Source organism: Onychomys torridus, chromosome 12 (assembly GCF_903995425.1).
Source record: "Onychomys torridus chromosome 12, mOncTor1.1, whole genome shotgun sequence".
Taxonomy (NCBI): Eukaryota; Metazoa; Chordata; class Mammalia; order Rodentia; family Cricetidae; genus Onychomys; species Onychomys torridus.
In genome coordinates, this window is record NC_050454.1 from 43,041,622 (window position 1) to 43,068,856 (window position 27,235).

The window sequence follows — 27,235 nt, forward strand, 5'->3', positions numbered from 1 at the left end:
GGAAATGTACAGAAGTTCAGGATATTGAAATATTTTACCATACTTAGCCCACTGTATGATTATTTTTGCTGTCCAGATATGAGGACAATATCAAAGCCATTGAGTTTATCACATCTACTCAGGCTAAACAAGATCTGCTTGTTGTCTTCTCTTTACTTTTTTCAAAGAATAAGGTGGAGAAGGGACAAGAGAGGTATTAGAGTGAATAATATTTCTTCTGTGGATGATTGGTTACACAATGGGGTGATGCAAAATTATCAACGGAACTATGTGTCGGAGCCCATGTTCAGGTTCCTAGTGGCTTTACCCAGCAGGTCTGCACAGAGAGGATGTTAGGGCCACAGGCCTGAGTGCAGGTGTCTGAGATGGTTTGCACTTGGCTGTGCTGGGGGAGGAGGTCTTTTGCTCCACCCCTTGGCATCTCTATAAATACCCTGGGGCAGAGACAGTCAGGGCCCATTTGGAATAGGTTCCAGGCCCTCTTGAGGCTATCCTGTATTTTCTATCTGTTCATCTCCACATTCTAAATCCTTCTATCTAATATTTCCTGGTGCTCTCACTCAAGAAAACTCTGGGGAACTGTGGGGTTGGTGGGTAAACGCCCCACAACTATGTTAATTGAAAATTCCTCTAGTTGTTGTAAGATATAAATCTGGAAAGCATTGTAATTAATAGTATGTATATATAGTTTTCCAGTTATATTTTTAGGTATATTGCATAGACAAAAGGTTATATATAAGCTGCATAAATTACTTCCTAATTTTGATAACACTAGAATGATGGTCAAATTAATAATCTTATTTCTTGGTGCTATTAAAAATAAATTTATACTTTTATAATTTTAGCAGTCTTAATATATTTTCTCTAAAAATTTAAATGTTTTATTACATTACATTCATTTAGTTATCCCGCCCCCAAATAAATAAAGCTTCCACCCTTTAAAAATAGACTTCCTTTAACCTAATATCGACATCGTACAAGTTTTTGGAAGGCTTTCTTGAAGTCTTCATTGAAGATGGTATAAATCAATGGATTTATAAGGGAATTCAGGTAACCAAGCCATGTCAAAAAATTTGACACTTCTTCTGAGATTTTACATTTGTCACAGACATTAACGACCAATTCTTTTACAAAAAAGGGCAGCCAACATATTACAAATGCACCCAGGATCAATCCCAGGGTAGTGGCTGCCTTGCGCTCTCTAATGCCTGAGATTTTCTGTCTTCTCCACGATTTCTCATGCTTCATGTCAGACCGGGAACTTTTCAGTGTGCTGTGAATTCTCTCAACTTCTGTCGATGGATCCGATAAGGATTTTTCTAGCACATAGGATGTGGAGACCAGTTTAATGCTCTTCTGACTGCTCTCCAAAAGGACTTGTCCATTCAGCTCTTCCTTCATCATCCGACTTGCTTGCCTCTTGTGGGATAGCGTCCTTGCTGCTCTGTATATTTTGTAGTAGAGGATCAATATCAATACGAGTGGGATGTAGAAAGCTCCAAACGTGGAATAAATGGTGGAAACAATGTGGTCATGCTTGATGACACATTCATCATCACGGCTAGTTCCTTGGTGCCTCCAGAAGAGAGGAGGCATAGAGATGAACACAGATATAACCCACACTATTGTAATCATGATGCCAGCATGCTTGGGAGTCCTCTTCCTGGCATATTCAACAGCATCTGTGATTGCTCGGTACCTATCCAAGGCAATAGCTGACAGATGCAAGATGGAACATGTACAACAGATGATGTCAACACTCAGCCAAATGTCACAGAGTACTTGTCCCATAATCCAGCTCTCTCTCACAATGTACACGATACTGAAGGGCATCACCAGGACAGCTACAAGAAAATCTGTAACTGCTAAGGAACAAATTAAATAGTTGGCTGGATGGTGCAGCTTCCGAGTCACAATGATTGCAGCAATCACAAGGGAGTTGATAGTGGTTGTCATCAGTGCCAGCCCGGACAGAGTGAGGGATACTAGAATTTTGGATGGCATTCGATTTAACAGTTCCTCGGAGGTCAAATTTTGATCTGATGAATTTAAAAAGTCCATTTCTTTTTGTTTCAAAGGTTAATATAGTTGAAAAATGAATACCTGTAACAAAGGAGGGGGAAGCACAGTTCAGAGAAAATTTGAAGTAATTTTCTTTTTATAACACCTTAAAAATATGCATGCATGATTTTCTAGAGCATTCTATGCATTAAAATTTGAGTTCAGATTGGAGATTTTTTTCCTGAAGCAATCCAATGATAACAGTAACAAATAGAAACTTTCAAAACATTTGTTAAAATTGGCTCACATAAAGCAATTTTTATGAGTAAACTATCCAATTATCCAATAAAATCTCCATGATAATGAAATTATTTAAAAAACTATATTAGTCCTGTGTTTTTCTCTTTGTCTACAGCAGAAGATATGTTTAAAAGTGCGAGTTAATATTTTTTTACTTGTGTATTTTGTAATGTAGTATGAGAACATTAAAGGCAGTATTAAAAATGATAAATATATTTATATTTAATTTAAGGTCACATTGTCAACATTATTACTAATATTTGTAATGCTTTTTGTGCTATGATATAGAGGCTACATAGAGAGAAATAACTAAAAATACTATATGTAGCATTTTATAAAATTCAAAAAATGTTCATAGTCTTTGGGGACTTGTAGTTAATTTGGTTTGAGAAGACAAAATAACATTAGTAGGAGTCAAATAAGCATAAATTATCTATTATAACAATGGCACACATGACCAAACAGCCCTTTCATGGCAGCCATAATGACAGTAATGTTGTTTTCTTTGTAAATCACCCTTGTATTGATTATATTACACTTCTGCTTAAGGAGGACCATACATCCATGGTTTATAATTGTTGCCCAGGTCTGTGATTTAATTTAATTGGAAGCCAAATAAGGGCTTGAGATATAGTTCAGTGGTAGAGCACTTACCTAGCATGTGTAAGGCCCTGGGTTTGAATCCCAGGACCCAAAGAATCAAAGAACAAGCAATTGGAGTGTACTCAACTCAGATACTAGTAATATTTTTTTTAGAAGACGTTTCTTTATTTTCTATTACTCTCCTTCTTTGTCTTTCATAATTTTTAGTGACCATTTGGCTCTCAAGGCAGGACAGGAAGGAAGTAGAATCTGAGACTTTATTCTTAGTTATTATTGCTATTTTACGAGTATATATTAAAATATATTTACTTTAAAGTGGTAATGTTTATGTTGTTAGGACTGGACTGATAATATTTGAAATCTTAGTATTTTTTTATGGTTTCCCTTTTCTTTCTTTCTTTCTTTCTTTCTTTCTTTCTTTCTTTCTTTCTTTTTTAAGATTTATGTATTTATTATGTATACTGTATTCTGCCAGCATGTGTCCCTGCAGGACAGAAGAGGGCATTACAAGTGGTTGTGAGCCACCATGTGGGTGCTGGGAATTGAACTCAGGACCTCTGGAAGAGCAGTTGGTGCTCTTAACCACTGAACCATCTCTCCAGCCCCAAATCTTAATATTTTTTTACGTTCAGTATTTCATAAGGAGGAATAATCATGTATTTGTTGTATTGTTTACTATCTGCCTCTGTTTGGGTACCATCATAAAATTTAATTTTGATTTTCAGGTATTCATGAAGCCAACTGCTGCTAAGCAAATTGAATGTCAGAAAATATTTGAATATCCACTACCTGGATTAGTGACTGTCCATTGTAGAGCTGAGAAATTGTCTCTATCTGTATAATGCCCATCTGTAAAGAGCAGCTAAGATGTCCCATAGCTATAGAGCACTTGCCTGTCTAGGGCAACTAAGACAAGTCCAGAGAAGCAGTGAAATGGAAATCCTTCCTAGAAATTCCAAACCAGAAGTTACTAATTTCAATGGCTCTCAGAATCACACTGAAGCCTTGTTAAATCAGATTCCAGGACCCAAACTTTGGAGTTTGAAATTCACTAAGTCTGGCATGGGGCTCTAAAATCCACATTTCTGATATGCTTTCAGGTGAAGCTGATGCTAGAGGACCAGAGAGTCTGGGTTTGTTTCCCACAGTGGTCTATTTTGTCAGTGCTATGGCATCTGTAAGTTTCTCTCAAATGCCGGCATCTATGATCTTTCAAAATTTCTTCAACATGGTTCTTCCTGACATACTTGTTTATTGGGGACTCTCAAATAAATGACCTCACACTGAGTTTTCATTGGATGTGACTCTGTTTTCATTGCTGGCTCAGTGCAGCTCTCAGACACCCTGTTCTAGGGCTAGTAGGTTCTCTCCCCTCACATTCTTCCCATGTTTTCCATTCTCTCCTGAGAGAAATTTGGGTCAGATGGTCTGAGATGTAGAGAACTCACAGGCACCATCAGCATCATTACAAAATCCTTGTATGTGTTTTTAGTAACACAGGATCTTCTACTCATCCTTCCTTCCTTCCTTCCTTCCTTCCTTCCTTCCTTCCTTCCTTCCTTCCTTCCTTCCTTCCTTCCTTCTTCCCTTTCTCCCTCCCTCCCGCTCTCCCTCCCTCCCTTCCTTCCTTCTTCCTTTCTCTCTCTCTTTCTTTCTGCCATCTTATCTATTTTTTTTAACTTTTCAAAAACTTTAGTTTTTACATTTATTTGGTGTGTGTGTGTGTGTGTGTGTGTGTGTGTGTGTGTGTGTACATGCTTGTTAAGGCACACATATGGGGGGCAACTTTGAGGAGTCCTTTTTCTCCTTCTACCACATGAGTTTCAGAGATCAAACTCTGGTTCATAGGCTTGGTGGCAAGAACCTTTACTTGCCAAGCTATCTTGGTGGCCCTCTCTCTCAGTTCTTTTTTTTTTTTTTTTTTTTCTGAGACAGGGTTTCTCTGTGTAGGTTTGCACCTTTCCTGGAACTCACTCTGTAGCCCAGGTTGGCCTCGAACTCACAGAGATCCACCTGGCTCTGCCTCCTGAGTGCTGGGATTAAAGGCGTGCGCCACCACTGCCCAGCACAGTTCTTATATATACTCCTTGCAAACATTTTTAGAAACGTCAGTGATCTTATATGAAAAGCTTACTCCAAATCCACGGACACATTTGGGAAATATGACAGACTGATTCCTTCCATTTTCTCATCATATATTTTATGCTATAGATTCAACTAGAAAAAACTTGAAGTTTCTCTTTCATGTGAGTGTGTGTGTGTGTGTGTGTGTGTGTGTGTGTGTGTGCACAATACCTCACAGTGTGCTCAGAGACCACAGGAGGCATCCTATTGTGCCACCTCTTTGCTTTATTTCTTTGAGACAGGGTCTCTCACTGATCCTGGAGCTTGATGTTTTCTTGGCTTGGCTAGTGACCAGCAAACCCCAACTATCCTTTCATTTCTGCCTCCTGGAGAATTGGAGTTATAGGTTTGTGTAGCCATGTCTGACTTTTCACGTAAGTGCTGTGATTTGAACTCAGATCCTCATGCTTATGAAGCAAGGGCTCTTACCCACTGAGCCATCTCTCCAGCCCTCTGTAGAGTTTCTTAATTAGTTAATTTCTTTGCAGTACTGTTTGTTTAATGTTATGAGAATCGATTTGAAAGTACTAACATTTATTATATTATAAGCAAAAAATAACTTTCCACTTTAGTTTGCTTGATACACAGTTTTGGCATAAGAAATGATTCTGAAATTCTATTTTGAGTAGAATATAAAATGAGACAAACTGTCTGGAAATAGCTATATGGGCTTTCACGATAAAAGCCAATACCATAGGAAAGAGGACTGGTTTAAAAATTAGGAGTGTTATTGGATAATTCAACTGATTTCTCTTCATGTCACCTTGGAACATTTAGATGACCCTTACGAAAATGGTACTTAGTGCCACAAAATCCCAAGTTTTTGTAATATTTTATAATTATATGACATATAAATATGAATTATAAGTATGTCAAATAAATTATATTGCAGTTTACCAGAACCCTGTCCAATATTAAATTTAGAAAATTAATTTATCTTCCACAGTTATATTCACAGACAGCAAGGAAAACAGGAAACCAAATGGAGCCAATCACAGTTGGGTTTGAATTTTCTTTATTCTTATTTCCCTTCTCGCTGATAAACAGAAGTTCAACAAATCATTTACTTTGTCCGATTTAGACACAGCCTTTCACTAGAGTCTTCGCCCTTGTCTTCTTCAGGTTCCCCCGTATGTCCTTGTAGAGCTAGGGACCCTACCGGTTTCCTAACCCAGGCTGTACCACACATGTCACTTCTGCCCCACAACACAGGTTTCTTTCCGTATTTCAGATATTGTTACTGGAGAAAATTACTCTGTGAAGATTGGCAGTCGCATCAGCCAATGACTGACAGCTTCTCATACTTCAGTCAGCGTGAACATTTGACAGCTTGTTGATCTAGTCACCTGATGAATTAAAAACCCTTTCTGATGGATTACACACAGTATTTTTAATCTAATGGTTATTTACACCCAAGAGTTTGCTTGGTTATGTGTTCTAAGTTTATTGTCATCAGGCTAAAGCATCATCTCCGAGAGGAATAGTTTAATTTGTTTTCTAATGAATAATTAATGAGGGAAGACTCAGGTCATAAACAAATAGTTTCCATAATAGCATTATACATTGGCGGGATTGTAAATTCACTGTTATCAAGACCCTATGTGTAGTAGGACATGCCCATAGGGTCCAGGAAATTGGCTCAAACCAGTTGCCAAGGCATGCAAATAACATACTTCCTTAGGAGGCCTCCTGGAGTCTGCCCAAGGGACTAGCAACAGGTGCTGCCAGAATTCCTGATCATGCCCAGCCAATGAGGAGTATGAAGACAGTGAGAACCTATGTTTATGCCTGAGACTGGGGCTTCAATTCATTAAGACACTCTTGTTATAGTCTGTTTTGTGCTCTTATAACAAATTTTTTTAGACCAGATAATTTTAAATACACACACACACACACACACACACACACACACACACACCCACACCCACACCTGGGAGGTCTAAGATCAGAGAGCTGTTATCTCCAAGAACCTTTTACTACATCATCCATGGCAGAAGATAGAAAGGTCAGAAAGAGTGAGGGGTCAAAATTCACTTTTACAATAAACTACCTCTGCAAAAGTGACATTAATTTCTTAATGAGTGCAGAGAAATCACAACCAATACACTTCTCTGTAGGCCCCACCTCCCAGCACTGTTACACTGGAGATTCCGGTTCTAACATAGAAACTTCGTGAGATTCTTTCAAACCACAGCAATGTGAAGTACAACCCTGTGAGATGAACCCACGATTGAACAGAGCTTTCTCTACGTCTCACTCCCTCATTTACTACTATGAGCTCAGGAAAGTCATGCCCACTTTCAAAGACTCAGATTCATTATTTTAATGTTGAGATAATAAAAGGTACACTGCACAAAGTGTTGCTGAAGATTGATTACAAATCCCTTAGACATCACTCCCTCCCCCCACCTCCGCTAGAAAACTTTATGTATTTTCTATGTAGTATAAGGCTAGAAGTCCCTGTTTTCAGAATTATGGTATGCATAGTAGAAGTCATGTCATGAGTCTTAACAGGGTAAGAAGTGTTATGTATTTTTTACCTCAGCCCTCATTTTAATATTATCATTGTTTAACAGTATGTTTTAAAATATTGCATTAAGGAGATGATGGGATACAATAACATATGACTGCCATAGATAAACAAATGATGTGTTTTCCTAGTAGCTGAGGGGGCATGAATGCTTATAAAAAAACAAAATCCAATGAATCCAGCTTAAGACAAGTAGGACAAACACAAGTTACTCTAATACAGAGAGGCAGGGGAGTCTAGGAGGGTCACTCAGGGTTCTGGAGAGCTGACTGGAAAGGCTGGCCACCTGATTGTAGTTCCCAGGTCTTAGTGGTCTCTGCCATGTACACTTGGATTTTTTTCTCTCTTTACTAATTATCTCTGTTTGCATCCCAGTTAATATAAAGGTCTGGCCCCAAAGCTGTACACTTCTGTTCTTTGTTTTTCTTATTTGGTTTTGTGCTGGTGACTCAGCTCTGGCTTCATACACATTAGAGAACTAGCCCTCTGACTATAATTCTGATATATTGACTAAAAACAATGCCATTTATGTTTTCTCTTGACACATGGATTTTAATCTTGGATCATTTTAGTTTTGTGGTAAATGAAGTTTTCATTTTTTTGAATCAAAGTTGTTTATGGTTTTATGGCTTAAAAATAAATTGTAGTTTTAAAGTAATATTGTGACTACTTGAATTTTATCCATCTCCATTTTTCCTAAGTTGTTAATGTAAAGTATGATGAGGCCCTCCTTATTGGACATGTATTTTCTGCCTGAATGTCACTGTCCTAAGAAGCCACTCAATAAACTATTTCTAGACAGGCTCTAATTTTTGTCTTTTTACAAAAGTCCTAAGTTGCCTCCTCTTACCCCCACCCCCTTTGTCACTATGACATGTTAATATTTAAAAGGGGAAAATATTACCATCTATACTTACAACCACATGTATGTCTTTTTAAATGCCATTTGTATATTCCGCATACTGAGTCTGCCATATTTAACAAGATAAAATCATACTGAATGTGAAGTTAAAACTGAATTTCAGATAAGCAGAGAATAATGTTTTAGTCTATCTACATCACTGCATAGGCTAGGCCTGTACTGACAGAAATTAACACTGCTAACATGAAATTCAAAGATCACCTGGTACCCTGTATTTTATCTGGCACCCCTAATGCTTGTTAATATAATGGATGGTAGGGTTTTGGTAAATTTTATATTCCTTCTCTGGATTTACCTCCTTGTTATGCAATTTCCTTCATTCTCCATTTTAAAATTAAAACACAATAACAGTATATTTAATTATGTGATTTTGTGAAATGCAGAGAATGCTTTTTTTGGGTCTGGTAACATAGTAGATAATGCATTTACATGCAATATATTAAATTATCAAAAATTTTTCTAAGCACAAGCAGCCACAGTCATGTTGGCATTCTCAGGAATAACTTGCAAACTTAACATTCCATCTCAGAATTTTCTTTAAAATCTCTGTGACAGCTTTTAGGCCCCCTCTACTGATCAGAATTTGTCTGGAGACAGGCTTTCTTCCAGTGACAAAAAAGAACAAAGGTTTTTTATTGTTGTTTACTTATTGTGTTTTATTTTATTGAGACAAGGTTTAGCTCTGTAGCCCAAGCTGCCTTGGAACTCACAATGTAGCTGAAGCTGGCCTTGAACTTATGGAGATAGGAAGATAGGAAGAGCAAGTCAAAGTTGGACTAGTTATTGAGAAGATCATTATTAGGGTTTGACTCTGAAATATCCCAAGTAAACATATATTTTTAATGCTTGTTCTCCAGTTTCTGGATCTCTTTGGAGGATGTGGGATTTTTTTTTTTTTTTTTATACAGGGTCTCTCTATGTGGACCAGGCTGGCCTTACTCACAGAGATCCACCTGCCTTTGCCTCCCAAAGATTAAAGACATGTGCCATCATACTCAGCTAAGGTACAGGATCTTTAGTGGGACATGGAGGGGATGGGTCATGGGGCAGGTCCCTGGCTGCTTCTTGTCTGGTTACCTCTGCTTGTTTGGACATGAAAAGCCTTCTTTACACACTAGGCATTGTGTGGGCTGAAATCGTCTGACACTGTGTGTCCCCCAAAATCTTTCCTTGTGGCGATATATTGTGTACCCTAATAAAATTTACCTGAAGGTCAGAGAACAGAACAAGCTACTAGATTAAACATAGAGGCCAGGCAGTGGTGCTATACTCCTAGCACTCGCTTGGATCTCTGTGAGTTCAAAGCCACCCTGGACTACATGAGATTGACTCAGTCTAGGAGAGAAAACAGAGCCAGGCAGTGGTGACACACACCTTTATTCCCAGTACTGTGAAGCACACATGCCTTTAATCCCAGGAAATGATGGCTGGGCAGAGAAAGGTATATAAGGCATGAGGAGACAGGAACTAAAGGCTTTTCTGTGGAAGTGTCCCTGTCAGCTAGAGGCTTTTTCAGCTGAAACCTTTTCAGCTGAGGAAGCTCGTTCAGCTAGAGGCCTATTGGCTGAGGATTTTTCAGGCTGAGGAGTTAGTAAGGTAAGAGATGGTGGCTGTGGCTTGTTCCTTTGTTTCTCTGATCTTTCAGCATTTACCCCAATATTCTGGCTTTGGGTTTTTTTTTATTAAGATCATTTAGGAATCCGTGTCATATTTCCTTTCTTAGGCTGTCTTTCTTTCCATTGCAAGAGTCAGTAATGAAATCATTCATCACAATTTCTCCATTCCTCAGATGTGGGCTATTTAAACTATTAATAGATGCCTTTGTAGGTTAGTGGTGTTCAAATATAACAAGAAAAGCTGAGCTGAAGCTGTGCCTTACTTGTAGACCTCCTGTTACAGAGGCACGGGGTGGGGGGGGAGTGTTACAGAGGCATGGGGGGCCAGTGTTACAGAGGCATGGGGGTCCAGTGTCACAGAGGCATGGGGGGGCAGTGTCACAGAGGCATGGGGGGCCAGTGTTACAGAGGCATGGGGGTCCAGTGTTACAGAGGCATGGGGGGCAGTGTCATAGAGGCATGGGAGGCAGTGTTACAGAGGCATGGGGGTCCAGTGTCACAGAGGCATGGGGGCAGTGTTACAGAGGCATGGGGGTCCAGTGTCACAGAGGCATTGGGGCTAGTGTTACAGAGGCATGGGGGGCAGTGTTACAGAGGCATGGGGGGCAGTGTTACAGAGGCATGGGGGGCAGTGTTACAGAGGCATGGGGGGCAGTGTTACAGAGGCATGGGGGGCCAGTGTCATAGAGGCATGGGGGGCAGTGTTACAGAGGCATGGGGGGCCAGTGTTACAGAGGCATGGGGGGCAGTGTCACAGAGGCATGGGGGGCCAGTGTCACAGAGGCATGGGGGGCAGTGTCACAGAGGCATGGGGGGCAGTGTCACAGAGGCATGGGGGGCAGTGTCACAGAGGCATGGGGGCAGTGTCACAGAGGCATGGGGGGCAGTGTTACAGAGGCATGGGGGACCAGTGTTACAGAGGCATGGGGGGGCAGTGTTACAGAGGCATGGGGGGCCAGTGTCACAGAGGCATGGGGGCCAGTGTCACAGAGGCATGGGGGGCAGTGTCACAGAGGCATGGGGGGCCAGTGTCACAGAGGCATGGGGGGCAGTGTCATAGAGGCATGGGGGGGCAGTGTTTCAGAGGCATGGGGGCCAGCAAGGAAAATCTTGCCTCAGGAAGGCAAGACCACGGGAGCTAAAGAGACAGGAGGGATGACTTTCCCTTTAATAAGACAATGTATTGTTTTCCTTCCCAGAATTCCTGTCCCCAGCAGTTAGCTTAGAGGGCCTCAACCTAGCAGCATCAGGATTCAGCCTCCTTTCCTGAGTTACTTAAAACAGAGTAGCTTTTACTCTCCTTATTTATCTATCTGTTTATTTTAAAAGCTCCCTTCGCTTTCCTTAACATTTTGATCTTCCTTACTCTTTTTCAGAAGCTGTCCTTCTTGCCACGTGGTTGCTTACTCACGAGGTGGCTAATCTCCACATCAGCTAACGCAAAGGGCACGGATTTCTCCCTCTTCTCTGTCTTCAGCTGCTGAGATCTACAGCTTGTCTGGTTCCAAGTTTTTTTTTTTTTTTTTTTTTTAACTCTAATAAAATTTTCCTCAAGCTGCCTTTAAAAGAATTTTTAAAAATTATTTAAATTTTATCCTTCAGTTAGCAACATTGGAAAGAGACAGTCACATCATAACGCACTGCAAGGTGTGGATTTCAGTTTTCGGTTAACGCCTTAGAATATAAAGGATACAAGATAACAGGTTCCCAGACCTCAAAAGGCTCCGCAGCCCTCAGCACAATTGATGCCACAGTAGAAGCACCATTTAGGTCTTGAGATCCAGCCAGAAGGCAGCGATTCCTGCCAGAACCGGAAGAAAGACTTCCGTCAATGGTTCCAGCATGGGTCTGGGAAAGTCCTGGAGTAAGAAGTTCCTAAATGGACTAGCTGTGCTTTTCGGCCTCAGTAGCTCCACTTCTTGCTAGCCTAAGTGTGTCAACCAGGATACCAGGATGTTTTTTTTTTTTTTTTTTTTTTTTTTTTTTTTTTGTACACAAAGAACCAAGAGCTGTAAGGCTCGGGGCTGCCACCAGCCAGCCAATACAGACTTTCTCCCTGGCTTTAAGAATATCTGCTGGCTGTTTGGAACCCGGGGCTTATGCAGGGACACTTCGCTCAGCCTGGGAGAAGGGGACTGGACCTGCCTGGACTGAATCCACCAAGTTGAGCTGAATCCCCAGGGGAGTCTTTGCCCTGGAGGATTTGGGAATGGGGAATGGCTAGGGGGAAGGCGGGGGACAGGGGAATCCATGGCTGATATGTAAAATTAAATTAAATTATAAAATAAAATAAAAACAAAAGCAATAAGTGTAAACGGAAAAAAAAAAAAAGAATATCTGCCTAGCTCCAGGAGTCCAGTCAAAGAGAGAGAGAAGAGGGATTCTATGAGCAAGGGACATCAAGATCATGATGGGGAAACCTACAGAGACAACCAAACCAAACTAGTGGGAACTCATGAACTTAGATCAACAGCTGTGGAGCCTGTATGGGACTGAACTAGGCCCTCTGCATAGTGAGACACTTGTGTAGCTTGATCTGCTTACAGGGGGCCCCCTGGCTGTAGGATCAGAATCCATCCCTGGTGCATGAGCAGGCCTTTGGGAGCCCACTTCTATGATGGGACAGCCTTGAGGCGGGGGGAGGGGTATGGACCTGCCTCTACTAAATGTACCTTCCCATGAGAGGCCTTATCTTCTTCTAGGAGGGAATGAGGGGTGGGTTGGGAGGGGGAGGTTGGAGGGGCAGGAGGAGGGAAGAGGGGGATCTTTGGTATGTAACATGAATAAAGAATTTTTCTTAATAAAAAAAAGTATCTGTGCGGTGGTCTCTGGGGGGCTTACCTCGGAGCATAAACTGTTAAAGCAAGCCAGAACCACTCCAATACTGGCCATAGCCTAATCCTTGTGTCTAGATGCTGTCACATTGACGGGAAAGTGGCTTCACACCATCCTCCAGCCTAGTTCCAGGGCCTTACTAGCTCCTTCAAGCTTGAACATTCCTTTTTTCTGGACCTAGTGATACCTCTCAGCGATGACCTGAAGCATCCTTTTGGTCCTAGCTTGTACGAGTAGGAGATATAAACCATGACCTTGGAGAGGTGTGAAGACTCCAGAATCTTCAGCTCAAGTGTCCATTGCTCCTTTGCTTCATGTGAGTGTCTGGAGATCCCCGAGGGCCAGAGATTCCAGTAGCTGTGTTGGTACTTGCAATACCTCTGGATTTTTCAGGTCTTCAGGAATTTTCACCCAGTGCAGGAAATTCTTACCAGTGTCCAGGGTTCCCCTTACAGTACCTTCAACCAATCATTTCCCAGGGAAGACTAGGTCAGGCTTAACGTTTGGGTCTCCTTTGAGGCCCTCTTAAATTAGTTTGATAATGAGGCTAAGAACCCCAAGAGGGGTCCCCAGTTTCCACGGTAACAGCTACAGTCTATTATTTTTCTCTGGGTTTTTCAGAGGTGATCCAGCATACTCCTTTTCTCTAACTGATGAGACCATACCCTTTTGTCATACTTTCTGCTTTTGTGAGACCCAGAGTTTTAGGAAACAGCATTTGAGAATGCTGCAAAGGTTCCAGGCACTTCTTCTTTAGTATGAGGATTAACCTGGTAATAATTGGGAAGTGCCTCCCCCAGGATCAGTCATGTCACACCAGAAGCACAGATTGCGAACGGGCTGCTCTGTTCCTGTATGCATGAATTTAAACTTTTTTTTTTTTGTTTTTGTTTTTTTTTTGAGACAGGGTTTCTCTGTGTAGCTTTGTGCCTTTCCTGGATCTTGCTCTGTAGACCAGCCTGGCCTTGAACTCACAGAGATCTGCCTGCCTCTGCCTCCCAAGTGCGCCACCACCACTTGGCTTAAACTTAATAAAACTCAGGTCCAGGGAACAAGCAAAGAAGGGTCTTTGGAAATAACCTGTTGTGTGATGCACTGGGACGGCAAGAGAAACCACTCAGAGGCTTTAGAGATATTACCCATAAGCCTGTTTCACAATGTCTTCATAACAAATACTATTATGTTCTTTTACAGAGGAGGAAAGAGAGACTCTGAGAGGCCTTGAGATTCATTTATTGTTCCATATCCAGTTAAAGTAGCACAACTGGGATTCGATACCGGTTCTGCATGCTCCTGACCCAACCAGTATTCTTTATTCAGAAGAAGCTATTGAAAAATCAATTCCTTTGCCTCTCTAAACCAGTACCGATTCTTTTCTTTATTTCCCACTGGGATGCCTCCTGTTTTTTGATACTTGAATGACTGCTTTCTGTCATGCATCTAGGATGTTTTCCAAGCTGCCAATTGGTAACCACCCACAGGGATAGAGGAGGCTCAGGAAGGGTGGATGGCAGCTGCTTTCAACATGCTGCCTGACATGGGACTCCCTGGGGACCTTTAAAAACGTGGGTGCCTGCCTCCCACCCCCAGAAATTCTGATGTAATTCATCTGGAGCACGGCAAGGACACTGGCTTTTTTTTTTTTTTTTTTCTTCTCTATCTTAAGAGATTTTCATATGTCGCCATGCTGGGAATGCACAAAACAGACACATAAATATTTTCATAGAGAAGTAATGCAGAGGTGTTGATGCTGGTTGTTTATGTGGCCAATTTACTCCGTGAAAATAGCTGCTGGGTCAAAGAATTCTTTCAGATGGAACCTGAGCAAGTTAGAACTTGCTCACTTCTGTGTAAAAGATGCTTGTAATCAACTAGGGTACTGGGCTGTAAAATATGTACTTATTTCATTAGTTAGGTTACTGAGTCATTCCTATATAATATGAAAACTCATGACCCTTGTAGACGCTGTGGTGGTCTCACATCACATTCCTGTATAGATTTAATTATTACACTAGAAAACCATATTATCAAAACAGCATGAAATAACCTCAAACCAATATCATAAACCCTTTTACTAATTTTTTTTAAAACTTTTTATATTTGCTTTTCTTGTTGCTAATACTGCTGAAGTCTCATGAAGTGAACCTCAGCAGCTTCCTGGTGCCACTACACAAGTCTTTAATTTTGGAAATTGACTTTCTGAGATATACAAAGTAGAAGGAAAAGGCTACTAGATTTGGTCTAGAAACAATATATTATAACGAATCCTATTTTAAAAGAAAATATTAAAGTGGCAGAAGGGAAAATAACAATGGGCCATAGGCTATAAACAGTGCTCAATCACCAGGTTTCAGCACTGAAGTGATGCAGGAATCTAAGATGCCCTTAGATATGGCAGAGCTGCCCAAACTTAATGTTATACCATATAGTACTTAAGTGACAGTCTTGTTGAAGCCTCCCAATACTGGAGTTTAGGCACTATTGCTATCCTACCCTACACATATAGAAGAATTGGTTAACTGCAGGTATAAACATTAAATCTAACCGGAATTCAGAGCTTGTCATAGTAACCATGATAAGCTATTGCCTTCTTTGTAATGATAATGTTTTCAGTTTGAGTTACTAAGAGCTTGGTTAATTAGAACACACACACACACACACACACACACACACCCTACACATATCTCAAGTCAATACTCAGGGTGAGGTGTCAAGTTAGTACGTTTGTATTTAGTTCATTTGGGGAATTAGAATTAGCTTGAGGAAATATCCATCAGGCAGAATATGAAACTGAGATTCTGGAAAAAGTTCAGAGCTAGAAAGATTTGGGTATCAAATTCATGGGGGTGGCGGTAAAATAAGCCGTGATAGCCGAAATAAAGGAGAAAAGAAAAAGCAAGACGTTTTAACCCTGTGTGCTATGTGCACACCTACCTCTGCTTGTGAGGCAGATGATAGTGCAAAAGTTGATTACAGAGAGAAGGCAAACAATAAAGAGAGCGTGTCACTGAAAGCCAGGGAAGAAAAGGGTTAAATCTTGATTTGTAATCTCAGCTACAGCAGAGGTGCCGTAGAATGTAGTACTGGTGCAGAGACTGTTCGTCATTAGCAGTCTTCGGAGGGATGACTTTAGTGTTATCTTAGGGCTGGGATAAAGTCTGTGCTAGCTCACTGCATAAAGAAAAGTATTTAGGGGCAGCATTGTTTCTGAAATGCTTCCTAATGGGCCATGCACTATATTTTAAAATGAGAACGATTCTACTTGGGGACTCAGTGTTCTCAAGGGCACACAGAAATAAAGGGAACAAGAGTGCCTCAAACACAGTAAAAATTTTACATTAGTTGCAGCAAATGATAGGATAATTAGACAAAAATAAAGAAAACTGACAGAGCAGTTTCTTTAAAGATATCAATAGAAAGGATAAAATTCTAACAAGTTCAATTAAGAATATAAGAGATGAGGGTTGGGGATTTAGCTCAGTGGTAGAGCGCTTGCCTAGCAAGCACAAGGCCCTGGGTTCGATCCTCAGGCCCCCCCCCCCCCCAAAAAAAAAAGAATATAAAAGGTGAGACTAAATTAGCAGAATCAGAAATGAAGAATGGTTCTCCATACATATCATACCCATGCCAACAGGATGATAGGATGGGTCTCCATACACATCATACCCATGCCAACAGGATGACAGGATGGGTCTCCATACACATCATACCCATGCCAACAGGATGATAGGATGGGTCTCCATACACATCATACCCATGCCAACAGGATGACAGGATTAGGAAGAGGAGTGAATGGCAACAAATTCAGTAACTTATAGAAAGTTGACAATTTTCTTCAATCACATAAACTACCAAAGTTTCCTCAAACAAACCCCAACCCCCCCAAAACAGAATAGATGTCATGAAGAGTCTTAGAACAAAGAAAGAAATCAAATTAGTTATTAGTACATTATCATAAGGAAACCTATAGGTATGTATGATCTCAATGGTAAATTCTACCAATTATTTTAAAAGAGAAAGGTTTGTAAATTTAAAAGTAAACCTTATTGTAGCATGAATCATAAAAAGGTCTTATTAATAAAAACATACCCAGGGCCAGGTAATGGGGTGAATTCTGAAAGATCAGAGAAACAGAACAAGCCACAGCTTCACCTTGCTAACTTCTCAGCTGATCTTGTTTTCTTAAACTGGAATCCTCTGAATCCTCATCCGAATGGATCTCACCTGAACTGCTGCTAAAAGCTAAAAGCTTAAAAAGGCTCTAGTTCCTAGTCCTCATGCCTTATATACTGTTCTACTTCCTGCCATCACTTCCTAGGATTAAAGGTGTGTGTCACCATGCCTGGCAGTTTCCAGTGTGGCTTTCAACTCACAGAGATCCAATGGATCTCTGCCTCCAGAATGCTAGGATTAAAGGTGTGTGTGCCACCATTTTCTGGCCTCTATGTATATCTAGTGTCTGTTCTGTTCTCTGAGCCTAGATTAGTTTATTAGGGTGCACAATATATTGGGGGCACACAATATCACCACACCTTATATAAATGCTTGGTGAAGAAGAGAAGGAAATATTTTAAATTAATTAAATGATTTAATTTGACATTATCCCATACCTAAACCAGAAAAGACAACAAAGAAAAGAAATTCCTATTAATATAATGTTAAAATCCTTACCAAAATGTTACTGCCCAAATCCTACAATATTTATTAAGAATAACAGCACCCGCATGACCAATTGAAATTTAAGTGTATATGTGTGTATGTACCTATGTGAGTGTGTATGTGTGTATATGTATGTGTGTGTGTGTGTGTGTGTGTGTGTGTGTGTGTGTATGGTGTATGTGTGTGTCTGTAAGTGTAAACTATGGTTTATGGAAACCAGAAGAAGGTATCACTGTTTGCTTAAGTTCTTTGAGACAAGGGTCTCTCCTGGAGCTTGCATTTTCTTTTTTAACCTAGCTGGCAACAATTCCTGGTGCTACAGTTAGTGGTGTATGTGGGACCATGCTAGCTTGTTACAGGGGTGCTCAAATTCAAACTCCGGTACATATGCTTCCACAGTTAGTATGCCTAACTTCTGAGCCATGTCTTCAGTCCCTAAGGTGACATAACATTACAGAGTCACTCTAGGTAATCTAACATTAAAAGAGTTACAGAGAAAAACCATGTTACTATTTTAATAGAGTCAGAAACAAATATTTGTCAGAGCTTAACGTTTATTATGTCAGCAAGACTCCTCTCAGAAGAATTGGACTAGAAAATGTCTTCCATTTGTTAAGAGACATCTATAAGCAAGGCATGTTGGTACACACTATTAATCCCAGCACTCAGAGGCAGGTGGATTTCTGAGTTTGAGGCCAGCCAGGTATACAGAGAGAGTTCCAGGACATCCAAGGCTGTACAAAGAAACTCTGTCTCCAAAAACCAAAACCAAATCAAGCCAAAACAACAACAACAACAACAACAACAACAACAACAAAATATAAAGAAATCTATACCAAACATCAGAGTTCCCTGGGGAAGTCTCATTGCTATTTTCTAAGATTTGGGACAAGAAGAGCATTTGTCCCTACTGCATGTCATAGATATTGGGGAAACACACAACACATAGACAGAGATCAAGTTATCTGTGTTCACTGGTGATACATGTATTTTCTTAAGAATGCTATAAGAATCAGAAAATTGACTTGGGATTGGTGAATTTTACCATGGTTTAGGACCAAAGGTTAAAAAGATCAAGTTTATTGTCACACACTAGTATCAAACAACTGATAAAACACAATTTCAGGGGTTGGGGATTTAGCTCAGTGGTAGAGCGCTTGCCTAGCAAGTGCAAGGCCCTGGGTTCCGTCCTCAGCTCCGGCAAACAAAACAAAACAAAACAAAAAAACAACCCACAAAAGTCTTATCAAAGGACACTAACAACATAAAGTCCTTGGAAATTAATTTGACAAAACATATGTAGACCATCTGCTCTGAAAATTATAGAACATGCTAGAGAGGAATTTAAAGAAGACCGAAGAAATGGGGGGACAGATTTTTGAAGACTGAGTGAAAAATTAAGATGTCAGTTATTCCATAATTTAACTCTAGTGTTAATATAGTCCCAAGCAAGATCTAAGGAAGAACGTTTTTAGAAATTGGGAAGTTGGCTCTAAAACTTATATGAAGAGTTGAACCTATTTTTGAAAGAATGAAGTTTCAGAATGTATAAGTTGACTCTTAGACTTATCCTGGAGTTATTGTAATGAAAGTGGTGTGGCTCTGGTAAGAGATTAAATATGGGAACTATGTTTTATAACTGTATAAGAGACACATAAATGATCATTTTAGAGAGTCTAGAAATGGAGCCATGTTGGTTTCCAGTTTATTTTTGAAGATGTTAAGGTAATCCACAAGGAACCTGAGAGTCTTTGACATGTCTGATTATCGGTGTGAAGGCATGGGCAATTGACCCTTCAGATACACAGACAAATTTGTCATATGACAACAGAATCAAAACTGCAAAACATCTTATAAAACATAGAAGAAAGTCCTAGCCACTTGAGGTAAAGCAAAGTTTTCTTAGACTAAAAATTACAAACCACAGTGCAAGAAAATCAGGAAACTGGCTTTCATCAAAGATTTAACCTTTCAATGTCAGAAAAAAAAATCACTATTAAAATAGAAAAGGCCAAACAACAGGATGTAGGCAATTTTTGTGGCTTATTATTAATAGAGGATTTATAGCTAGACTAGGAACAGGTCTTCTCCAAGTCAAAAACAAGGAGGTAAACAACATCTTTAAAATGTAAAATTCAAACTGATATTTCACAAAAGAAGATGATTGACTAGCCAGAATCTCAGAGAGTATGGTTAATATCAAGGTTGTCATGGAATTATAACTTAAAATGATAAAATGCCAATCTATACATTAAAGTGCCTAATAATAAAAACATGAGAAATACTAATTTTTAGTGAGAATATAGAACAATTGCAATTCTCACGTGCTATATATGGAAGTATAAAATGTCAATTACATTGGAAAATGATTCAGCAGTGTAAAATAAAAGATTAAGGTCAGGGTGTAACTCAGTGTTAGAGCACTTGTGTAGCATACTCAAGACCCTTCCTTAGTTTGATTAAGCACCTCAAAAGACCCAGCCTTTCAGTTTCTAGGCCTTTTACAATGAGAACTAAAAACTTATGTCCACATAGAGCCAATCTACTTGACTTATGATAATCTCAGGTTACAAATAACCAAGATATGTGTCTAGAGGCAAATGGATAAACCCAAACTGTCACTCACACAGTTGAATGTCACCCATCCGTATAAAAACAACAAGCAGATACATATAACATGGATGAATCTTAAAAATTATTATCTAATTACTAAACAGAGAATTCTCCATAGAGGAAGTTCAAATGGCTGAAAGACATTTAAGGAATTGCTCAACATCCCTAATTATCCAGGAAATGCAAATCAAAACGACTCTGAGATACCACCTTACACCTGTCAGAATGGCTAAGATCAAAAGCACAGAAGACAGCTTATGCTGGAGAGGATGTGGAGCAAGGGGAACTTTCCTCCACTGCTGGTGGGAATGCAAGCTTGTACAGACACTTTGGAAATCAATATGGCACTTCCTTAGAAAATTGGGAATCCATCTCCCCCAAGACCCAGCTATTGCACTCTTGGGCATATACCCAAGGTATGCTCAATCATACCACAAGGGCATTTGCTCAGCTATGTTTGTATCAGCTTTGTTTGTAATAGCCAGAACCTGGAAACAACCTAGATGCCCTTCAACTGAAGAATGGATAAAGAAAATATGGTACATATACACAATGGAGTACTACTCAGCAGAGAAAAACAATGACATCATGAGGTTTGCAGGCAAATGGATGGATCTAGAAAAAATCATCCTGAGTGAGGTAACCCAGACTCAGAAGGACAAACACAGTATGTACTCACTCATAGGAGGATACTAGATGTAAAACAAAGATGACTAGACTGCTACACACACCTCCAGGGAGGCTACCTAGAAAATGGGACCCTAGGAAAGAACCAAGGATCACCCAATGACAGAGAAATGGATGAGATCTACATGAACAACCTGGATGACAGTGGGAGTAATGAAGGGCAAGATTTGAGGGAAAGAAAGCTTAGGGGATCAGGAGATCCCAGCTGGATCAAGAACAGAAAGGGAGAATGAGGAATAACAGACCATGATAAATGAAGACCAAGAATAGGCAGAGTGCTCGAGAGGTCCCCAGAAATCCACAATGATATATCCTCTGTAGTCTACTGGCAATGGTCGAGAGAAAGCCTGATCTGACCTAGTCTGGTGATCAGATGGCCAAACACCCTAACAGTCGTCTTGGAACTCTTATCCAATAACTGATGGAAGTGGACACAGAGATCCTCAGCCAGGCCGCAGGTGGAGCTCCAGGTGTTCAACTGTCGAGAAAGAGCAGGGTCTGCAAGAGCGTGAATTGTTGAATCCAAGATTGCAAAAAGCACAGGGACAAATAGCCAAACGAATGAAAGCACATGAATTATGAACCAAAGGCTGTGGAGCCTCCAGCTGGATCAGGCCCTCTGGATAAGTGAGACCATTGAATAGCTTGATCTGTTTGGGAGGCATCCAGTCTGTGGGACCAGGATCTGTCCTTAGTGCATGAGCTGGCTGTTTGGAACCTTGGGCTTACACAGGGACACTTTGCTCAGTCTGGAAGGAGGTGACAGGACCTGCCTGTACTGAATCTACCAGGATTAAATGAATCCCCAGGGGTGCCTTGATCCTGGAGGACGTGGGAATGGAGGGGAGGGGATGGGGGGAAGGCAGGGGTGGGGGCAGGAGGAGGGAGGACAGGGGAACCCATGGCTGATGTATAAAATTTAAAACACTTAATAATAAAGAAAAAAATATTTATTAAAAAATTATTATCTAATTAAAGAAGTCAGGCAAAGATGTGGGTATTTTGTTTTATTTTTTCTCCTTTTTTATTGATTATATTTGTGTTTTAATTTTACACATCAGCCATGGGTTCCCCTGTCCTCCCCTCTCCCGCCCCTGCCCCCACCTTCCTCCAAGACCCTCTCTCCATTCCCATCTCTTCCAGGGCCAAGACTCCCTGGGGATTCAATTCAACCTGGTGGATTCAGTACAGGCAGGTCCAGGCCCCTCCTTCCAGGCTGAGCAAAGTGTCCCTGTGTAAGCCCAAGGTTCCAAACAGCCAGCTCATGCACTAAGGACAGGTCCGGGTCCCATTGCCTGGGTGCCTCCCAAACAGTTCAAACTATTCGATTGTCTCACTTATCCAGAGGGCCTGATCCAGCTGGGGGCTCCACAGCCTTTGGTTCATAATTCATGTGCTTCCATTCATTTGGCTATTTGTCCCTGTGCTTTTCCAGTCTATCCTCGGCCAGGCCCCAGGTGGAGTTCCAAGGAGTCCAATTGTCCAGAAAGAGGAGGGACTGTCAGAGTGTGAATTGTTTTGTTTTATAATTTTAGCGCAAAATGCCAACTCATTTAGGTGTCACAAAGCAGATTAGTGGCCACCTGGGTTCAGGGACAATGGGAAGGAAGGACTGCAAAGAGGCATGAGAAATTTTTGGAATGTAAGTTACATGTCTTTTGATGCTGGTTGTGATTTCAAGTGGAAGACAACCAATAAGATCAAAGAATTTTGAACTTCAAATCAGTATGCCCTATGCAATTTATTCCTTAATAAACCAGATGAAGCAAATCCTCTCCTACACACACACACACACACAAAACATACAAAGACATATGTTAATAACTGAAACAGCAGAGGAACCAAAACCTAGGAGAATCTTCCAGAGGAATATGGCATAGATGAGTTTGTCTCAGAAAATCCAGAAAAAACTGAAGTTCTAGATGTAGTATGGAATGGAGTCTAAAACAAGAAACTGAACTCAAAATTCAAAAAGCTTCTTTCATTGCTCTTGGAAAAATAACTTTAACCATTTTGTAAAATAAAAAAAAAAATTGAAACATTTTGTGATAAAGAGTTGCCATAGGCAGTTTTGATAAGAGAATAGGCCCCAGAAGCCAGTTCCAGGTAGGACACCAGGCAGCTCAGGTAGGATTGTAACCTATGACAGACCTTGGTATGTTTGATTAACCAACCCTAAGGTGGTGTTGGTGTGCTAGTGAACCAGCCCCAAGCTGTCATCCCTGAGAGTGCAAAGCTCATCCCAGTGAAACAATTCAGAAACTGGAACTTTGGATATGGCCTCCAGAATCCCACTGACATGCTCCCAGGACATCTCTAGCCTCTGTGTTGAACCCATCAGCAAGAGGACTCTGGACTCTACGCACGGCCTTGATTTCAGAGACTGTTGATGTCCAGCACTATGGCTGGGCTCACCCAGGTCTGTCTGTCAGTGTTAGCTGCTGGGCAGTGCTCTCAATAACACTCTGGACCTCCATCAGTCATCTCTCCAGCCTGTCACAGCTGAAGGACTTCACAGTGGACATGGATCAAGCCTGCAAGTTTCTGAAGTATCCTCATCAAGCATCCTTAACACAGATTCTCCAATAGCATTTGCCCAAGCAATGGTTCCCTGCTTTGTGAGAAGTCTAACTTTTACATTAGCACAGCATTATCAGGAATGTTTGGGTGTGATAAATGGAACATATTTGAAAGACGAATCCTGTGCACATCCTAATTGCTGAGTGCCTTACAGCCCATAGGCCATTCTCTAAACCACTGAATCAGATTGGTTAGTACTCTGTCATCATAGAGCCTTCATCCAGTAACTGATGGAAGCAGATGCAGAGATCCACAGCCAAACACCAGGCCAAGCATCAGGAGTCCAGTGGAAGAGAGGGGAAAGGGATTATATGAGCAAGGGGAGTCAAGATCATGATGGGGAAATCTACAGAGACAATTGACAAATCTCAAAGGAACTCACGAACTTTAGACAGACAGCTGTGGAACCTGCGTGGGACCGGACTAGACCCTCTGCAGACAGGAGATAGTTGTGTATAGCTTGGTCTGTTTGAGAGGCCCTTGGCAGTGGGATCAGGATCTACCCCTGGTGCATGAGTTGCCTTTTTGGAGCTCATTACCTATGGTGGAACTCCTTGCTCAGCCTTGATGCAGGGGGAGGGGCTTAGTTTTGCCTCAACTGAATGTACCAGGCTTTGCTGACTTTTGCTTGCAAATTTTATTATATGATAGCTGCTGTGGATATCTTCTTTAATATTGTAACTGTAATTCTTGCTTGATAATTGTTTTGTTATATGTAATTGTACTATGTAAAAGTTAAAACCTTCCTTAAAAAAAAAAAAAAGAAAAGTGGAAGTGCTGTGGATATCGCTCTGTGTAAATAAAGTTCTGATTGGCCAGTGGCCAGGCAGGAAGTATAGGCGGGACAAGAGAGAAGAGAATTCTGGGAAGTAGAAGACTGGGGGAGACACCGCCAGCCGCCGCCATGAAAAGCAACATGTAAAGACACTGGTAAGCCACAAGCCATGTGACAAAGTATAGACTAACAGAAATGGGTTAATTTAAGATAGAAAAGGTAGATAACAAGCAGCCTGCCATGGCCATACAGTTTGTAGACAATGTGAGTTTCTGTGTGCTTTCTTGGTTGGGTCTGAGCAACTGTGGGACTGGTGGGTAAGAGAGATTTGTCCTGACTGGGCCAGGCAGGAAAACTCTAACTACAGATAGCCTTATGCTTTGGGAATTATCCATCTAATCAAGCTTTTGTATCTTAGCCATTTTGTTCCTGCAATGATAAACATCTAGAATTACACATCTACTAGTTCAAGCTGGGCATATTTGTTCTTTAATTTTTCTATAAATTGTTACTATGGACTTTCCAGTAATTGCTTCTAAGTCTTGGCTATATGGTTTCTGAGAATCTGTAGTTTCATAAAAGTTACTACTGATTTTGTTGGTGAAAATATTCAAATAATAAGAAATTACATGTAAGAAGTAATTTTTATGTGTAATTAGAAATACCTTCTTTTGGTATTTGCAGGGGATTGGTTAGCAAAGTCTGCAGATTCTCGTGCCCTGTACTTCAAATAAGTGGTTGCCAAAAACCCAAGCATATCTGGTCATCATCTTGAAAGCATTGCTATCTTACTTATTCACCTGGTACAAAATAAGACTTTAGAATGGTTATTACACTGCATTGTTTAGGTAATAAAAATAGGAAAAGCCTGTGTTTGGTACAGATTTGATTTTTCTCTCTGTCACTGATTGAATCCATGGTATAGAATTTATGGGTATGGAGGGCCAATTCTACAGTGCAACCACACACACACACACACACACACACACACACACACACACACATGCACACACACATTCACACACGTATGCACATGCAGTGTGCTCTAGTTTCATTTCGGTTGCTGTGATGAAACATACTGACTGACAAACAGCAACTTAGGGTTTATTTTAGCTGACCATCCCAGGCCACATGCAGAGATATGAAAGTGGCAGGAATTTGAGGGAACTGGGTGCATCCACAGTCAAGAGCAGAGAGAAAAATGAATGCATCATGTCTGCTTGCTTGTTCTCAGCTTGATTTCTCCACCCTTAAACCATTCTGGACCCCACGCCTACAGAATGGGGCCACCCATAGTGGGCTGGGTCTTCCCATACCAATTAACATAATTAAGGCAGTCCTGAACATGTATACTCATGGATTAACCCAATGTAGACAATCTTCCATTGAGACTCTCTTCCTGGGTGACTGATTCTAGGTTGTATGTCAGTTTGACAATGAAAACTAACCATCACATGGTGGTTGACTCTGAAGAAAGTAATTGGGATCGAGAAGAGATGTGATGATCGTTGATTTTCACTCTCCTTCAATATGCTTTATGTTGATTATAAGTTTAAAAAGCAATTCTTAGTCACTGGTTCTTTTCCATGCTGTACTTATTTTTCAGAAGGTCACATAAGAGACTGCATGAAAAATGCAAAATATGCAAAAGAAATTGGGAAATCGTTTTAAAATTTCTTTTGGAAATATTAATGACTCTGGAGCAATGGCTCAGTGAGTAAGAACTTACTTCCTGCAAGCATATGGATCTGAGTTAAAATCCACAGCACCCACGAACAAGCTGGGCATGAGTGAGTGTCTATAACCCCAGCATTGGGGTTGAAGTCAGTTCCTCCTGAGAGCTTTGTAATCACTTAGTCTAACTTTAATTGTAAGCTTCTGGTTTAGAAAGACCTTGTCTCAAGGCAATAAAGCAATAGAGAAAGACACCCAATGTCCTATTCTGCTCTTCCTGTGAGCTCAGGTGTACATGCTCCTGCACAATCTCATGCATCCACTACACACACACACACACACACACACACACACACACACACACACACACATACAGAAAAAAGTACTATTAGTAATAGCAGCTATAAAGTATTAGTATGAGTCTCAAGAAAACCATTTTAGGATACAAATCCATGCTTCTTCTGAGCCCTTTGCAAAGGACAGATCTTACTTTATCATTTAGAGTTGTTGGAGGATTAGGTGGAACAATACATCTTAGTAGAGTGCCTAGCACAGCACACAAGTATGTTGTTCTTGATTATCTTATAAATAATATGACCTAGGCACTATACTATACGTCTTGGATAAAAGTTATCTGTAACACTTATAGTCTGAAATCAGGAGATTGTTGTGTGAGTTGATTCCTCTTGCCCTTAGTAGTAGCAGAGTAGGATTATAGATAATTGGTAGAGAGTCTCAGATCAGGGCTTCCCTGGTGTAGTGGTTTGAAAAGAAAAAGCCCCCAAAGGGAGTGGCACTATTAGGAGGTGTGGCCTTGTTGGAGAAAGTATGGCACTATGGGGGTGGCCTTTGAGGTCTCCTATGCTCAAGATACTCCCATGGCCACTTACCACTTCCTGTTGCCTGTGAATTAAGATGTAAGGACTCAGCCCCCGCTCCAGCACCATGTCTGCCTCCCATGCCACTGGGTTGCACCATGATGATAATGTACTAAACCTCTGAAAATGTAAGCCACCGAATTAAATGTTTATAAGAGTTGCCATGGTCATGGTGTCTCTTCACAACAGTAGAAACCTTAACTAAGACACCTGCTCATGGGGAACTGGAGACAGTGGGGGTTTATGAGAGCACAACTCGCATGACTGATTCTTGGCTCACTATGTAAGAAAGTGACATCAGAGTCATCCTGATGAAACCAAGGAGTCAAGAGTAGGTTATTTATGAGTGAAGAGATGGAAAAAGGAAAGGGAATGTGGTCAGAGGATCAGCTTTTAGGATTAGGATTTCCAATGGATTAGATTGGATGCATGAGAGAA

The 27,235-nt window shown here is 40.7% G+C and overlaps 1 protein-coding gene across 2 annotated transcripts in view; it reads right to left on the reverse strand.

Moving 5' to 3' along the window:
• Nucleotides 1-559: 559 nt before the first annotated feature.
• Htr1f (5-hydroxytryptamine receptor 1F) overlaps nt 560-27,235 on the reverse strand; it is a 138,917-nt gene continuing 112,241 nt past the window's right edge. For both annotated transcript variants that reach the window (XM_036203765.1, XM_036203763.1), the window contains one exon: nt 560-2,103. In XM_036203765.1, the coding sequence (XP_036059658.1) occupies nt 961-2,061 (1,101 nt within the window). In that variant the 5' untranslated portion in view covers nt 2,062-2,103 and the 3' untranslated portion in view covers nt 560-960. The remainder of the gene's footprint in view (nt 2,104-27,235) is intronic.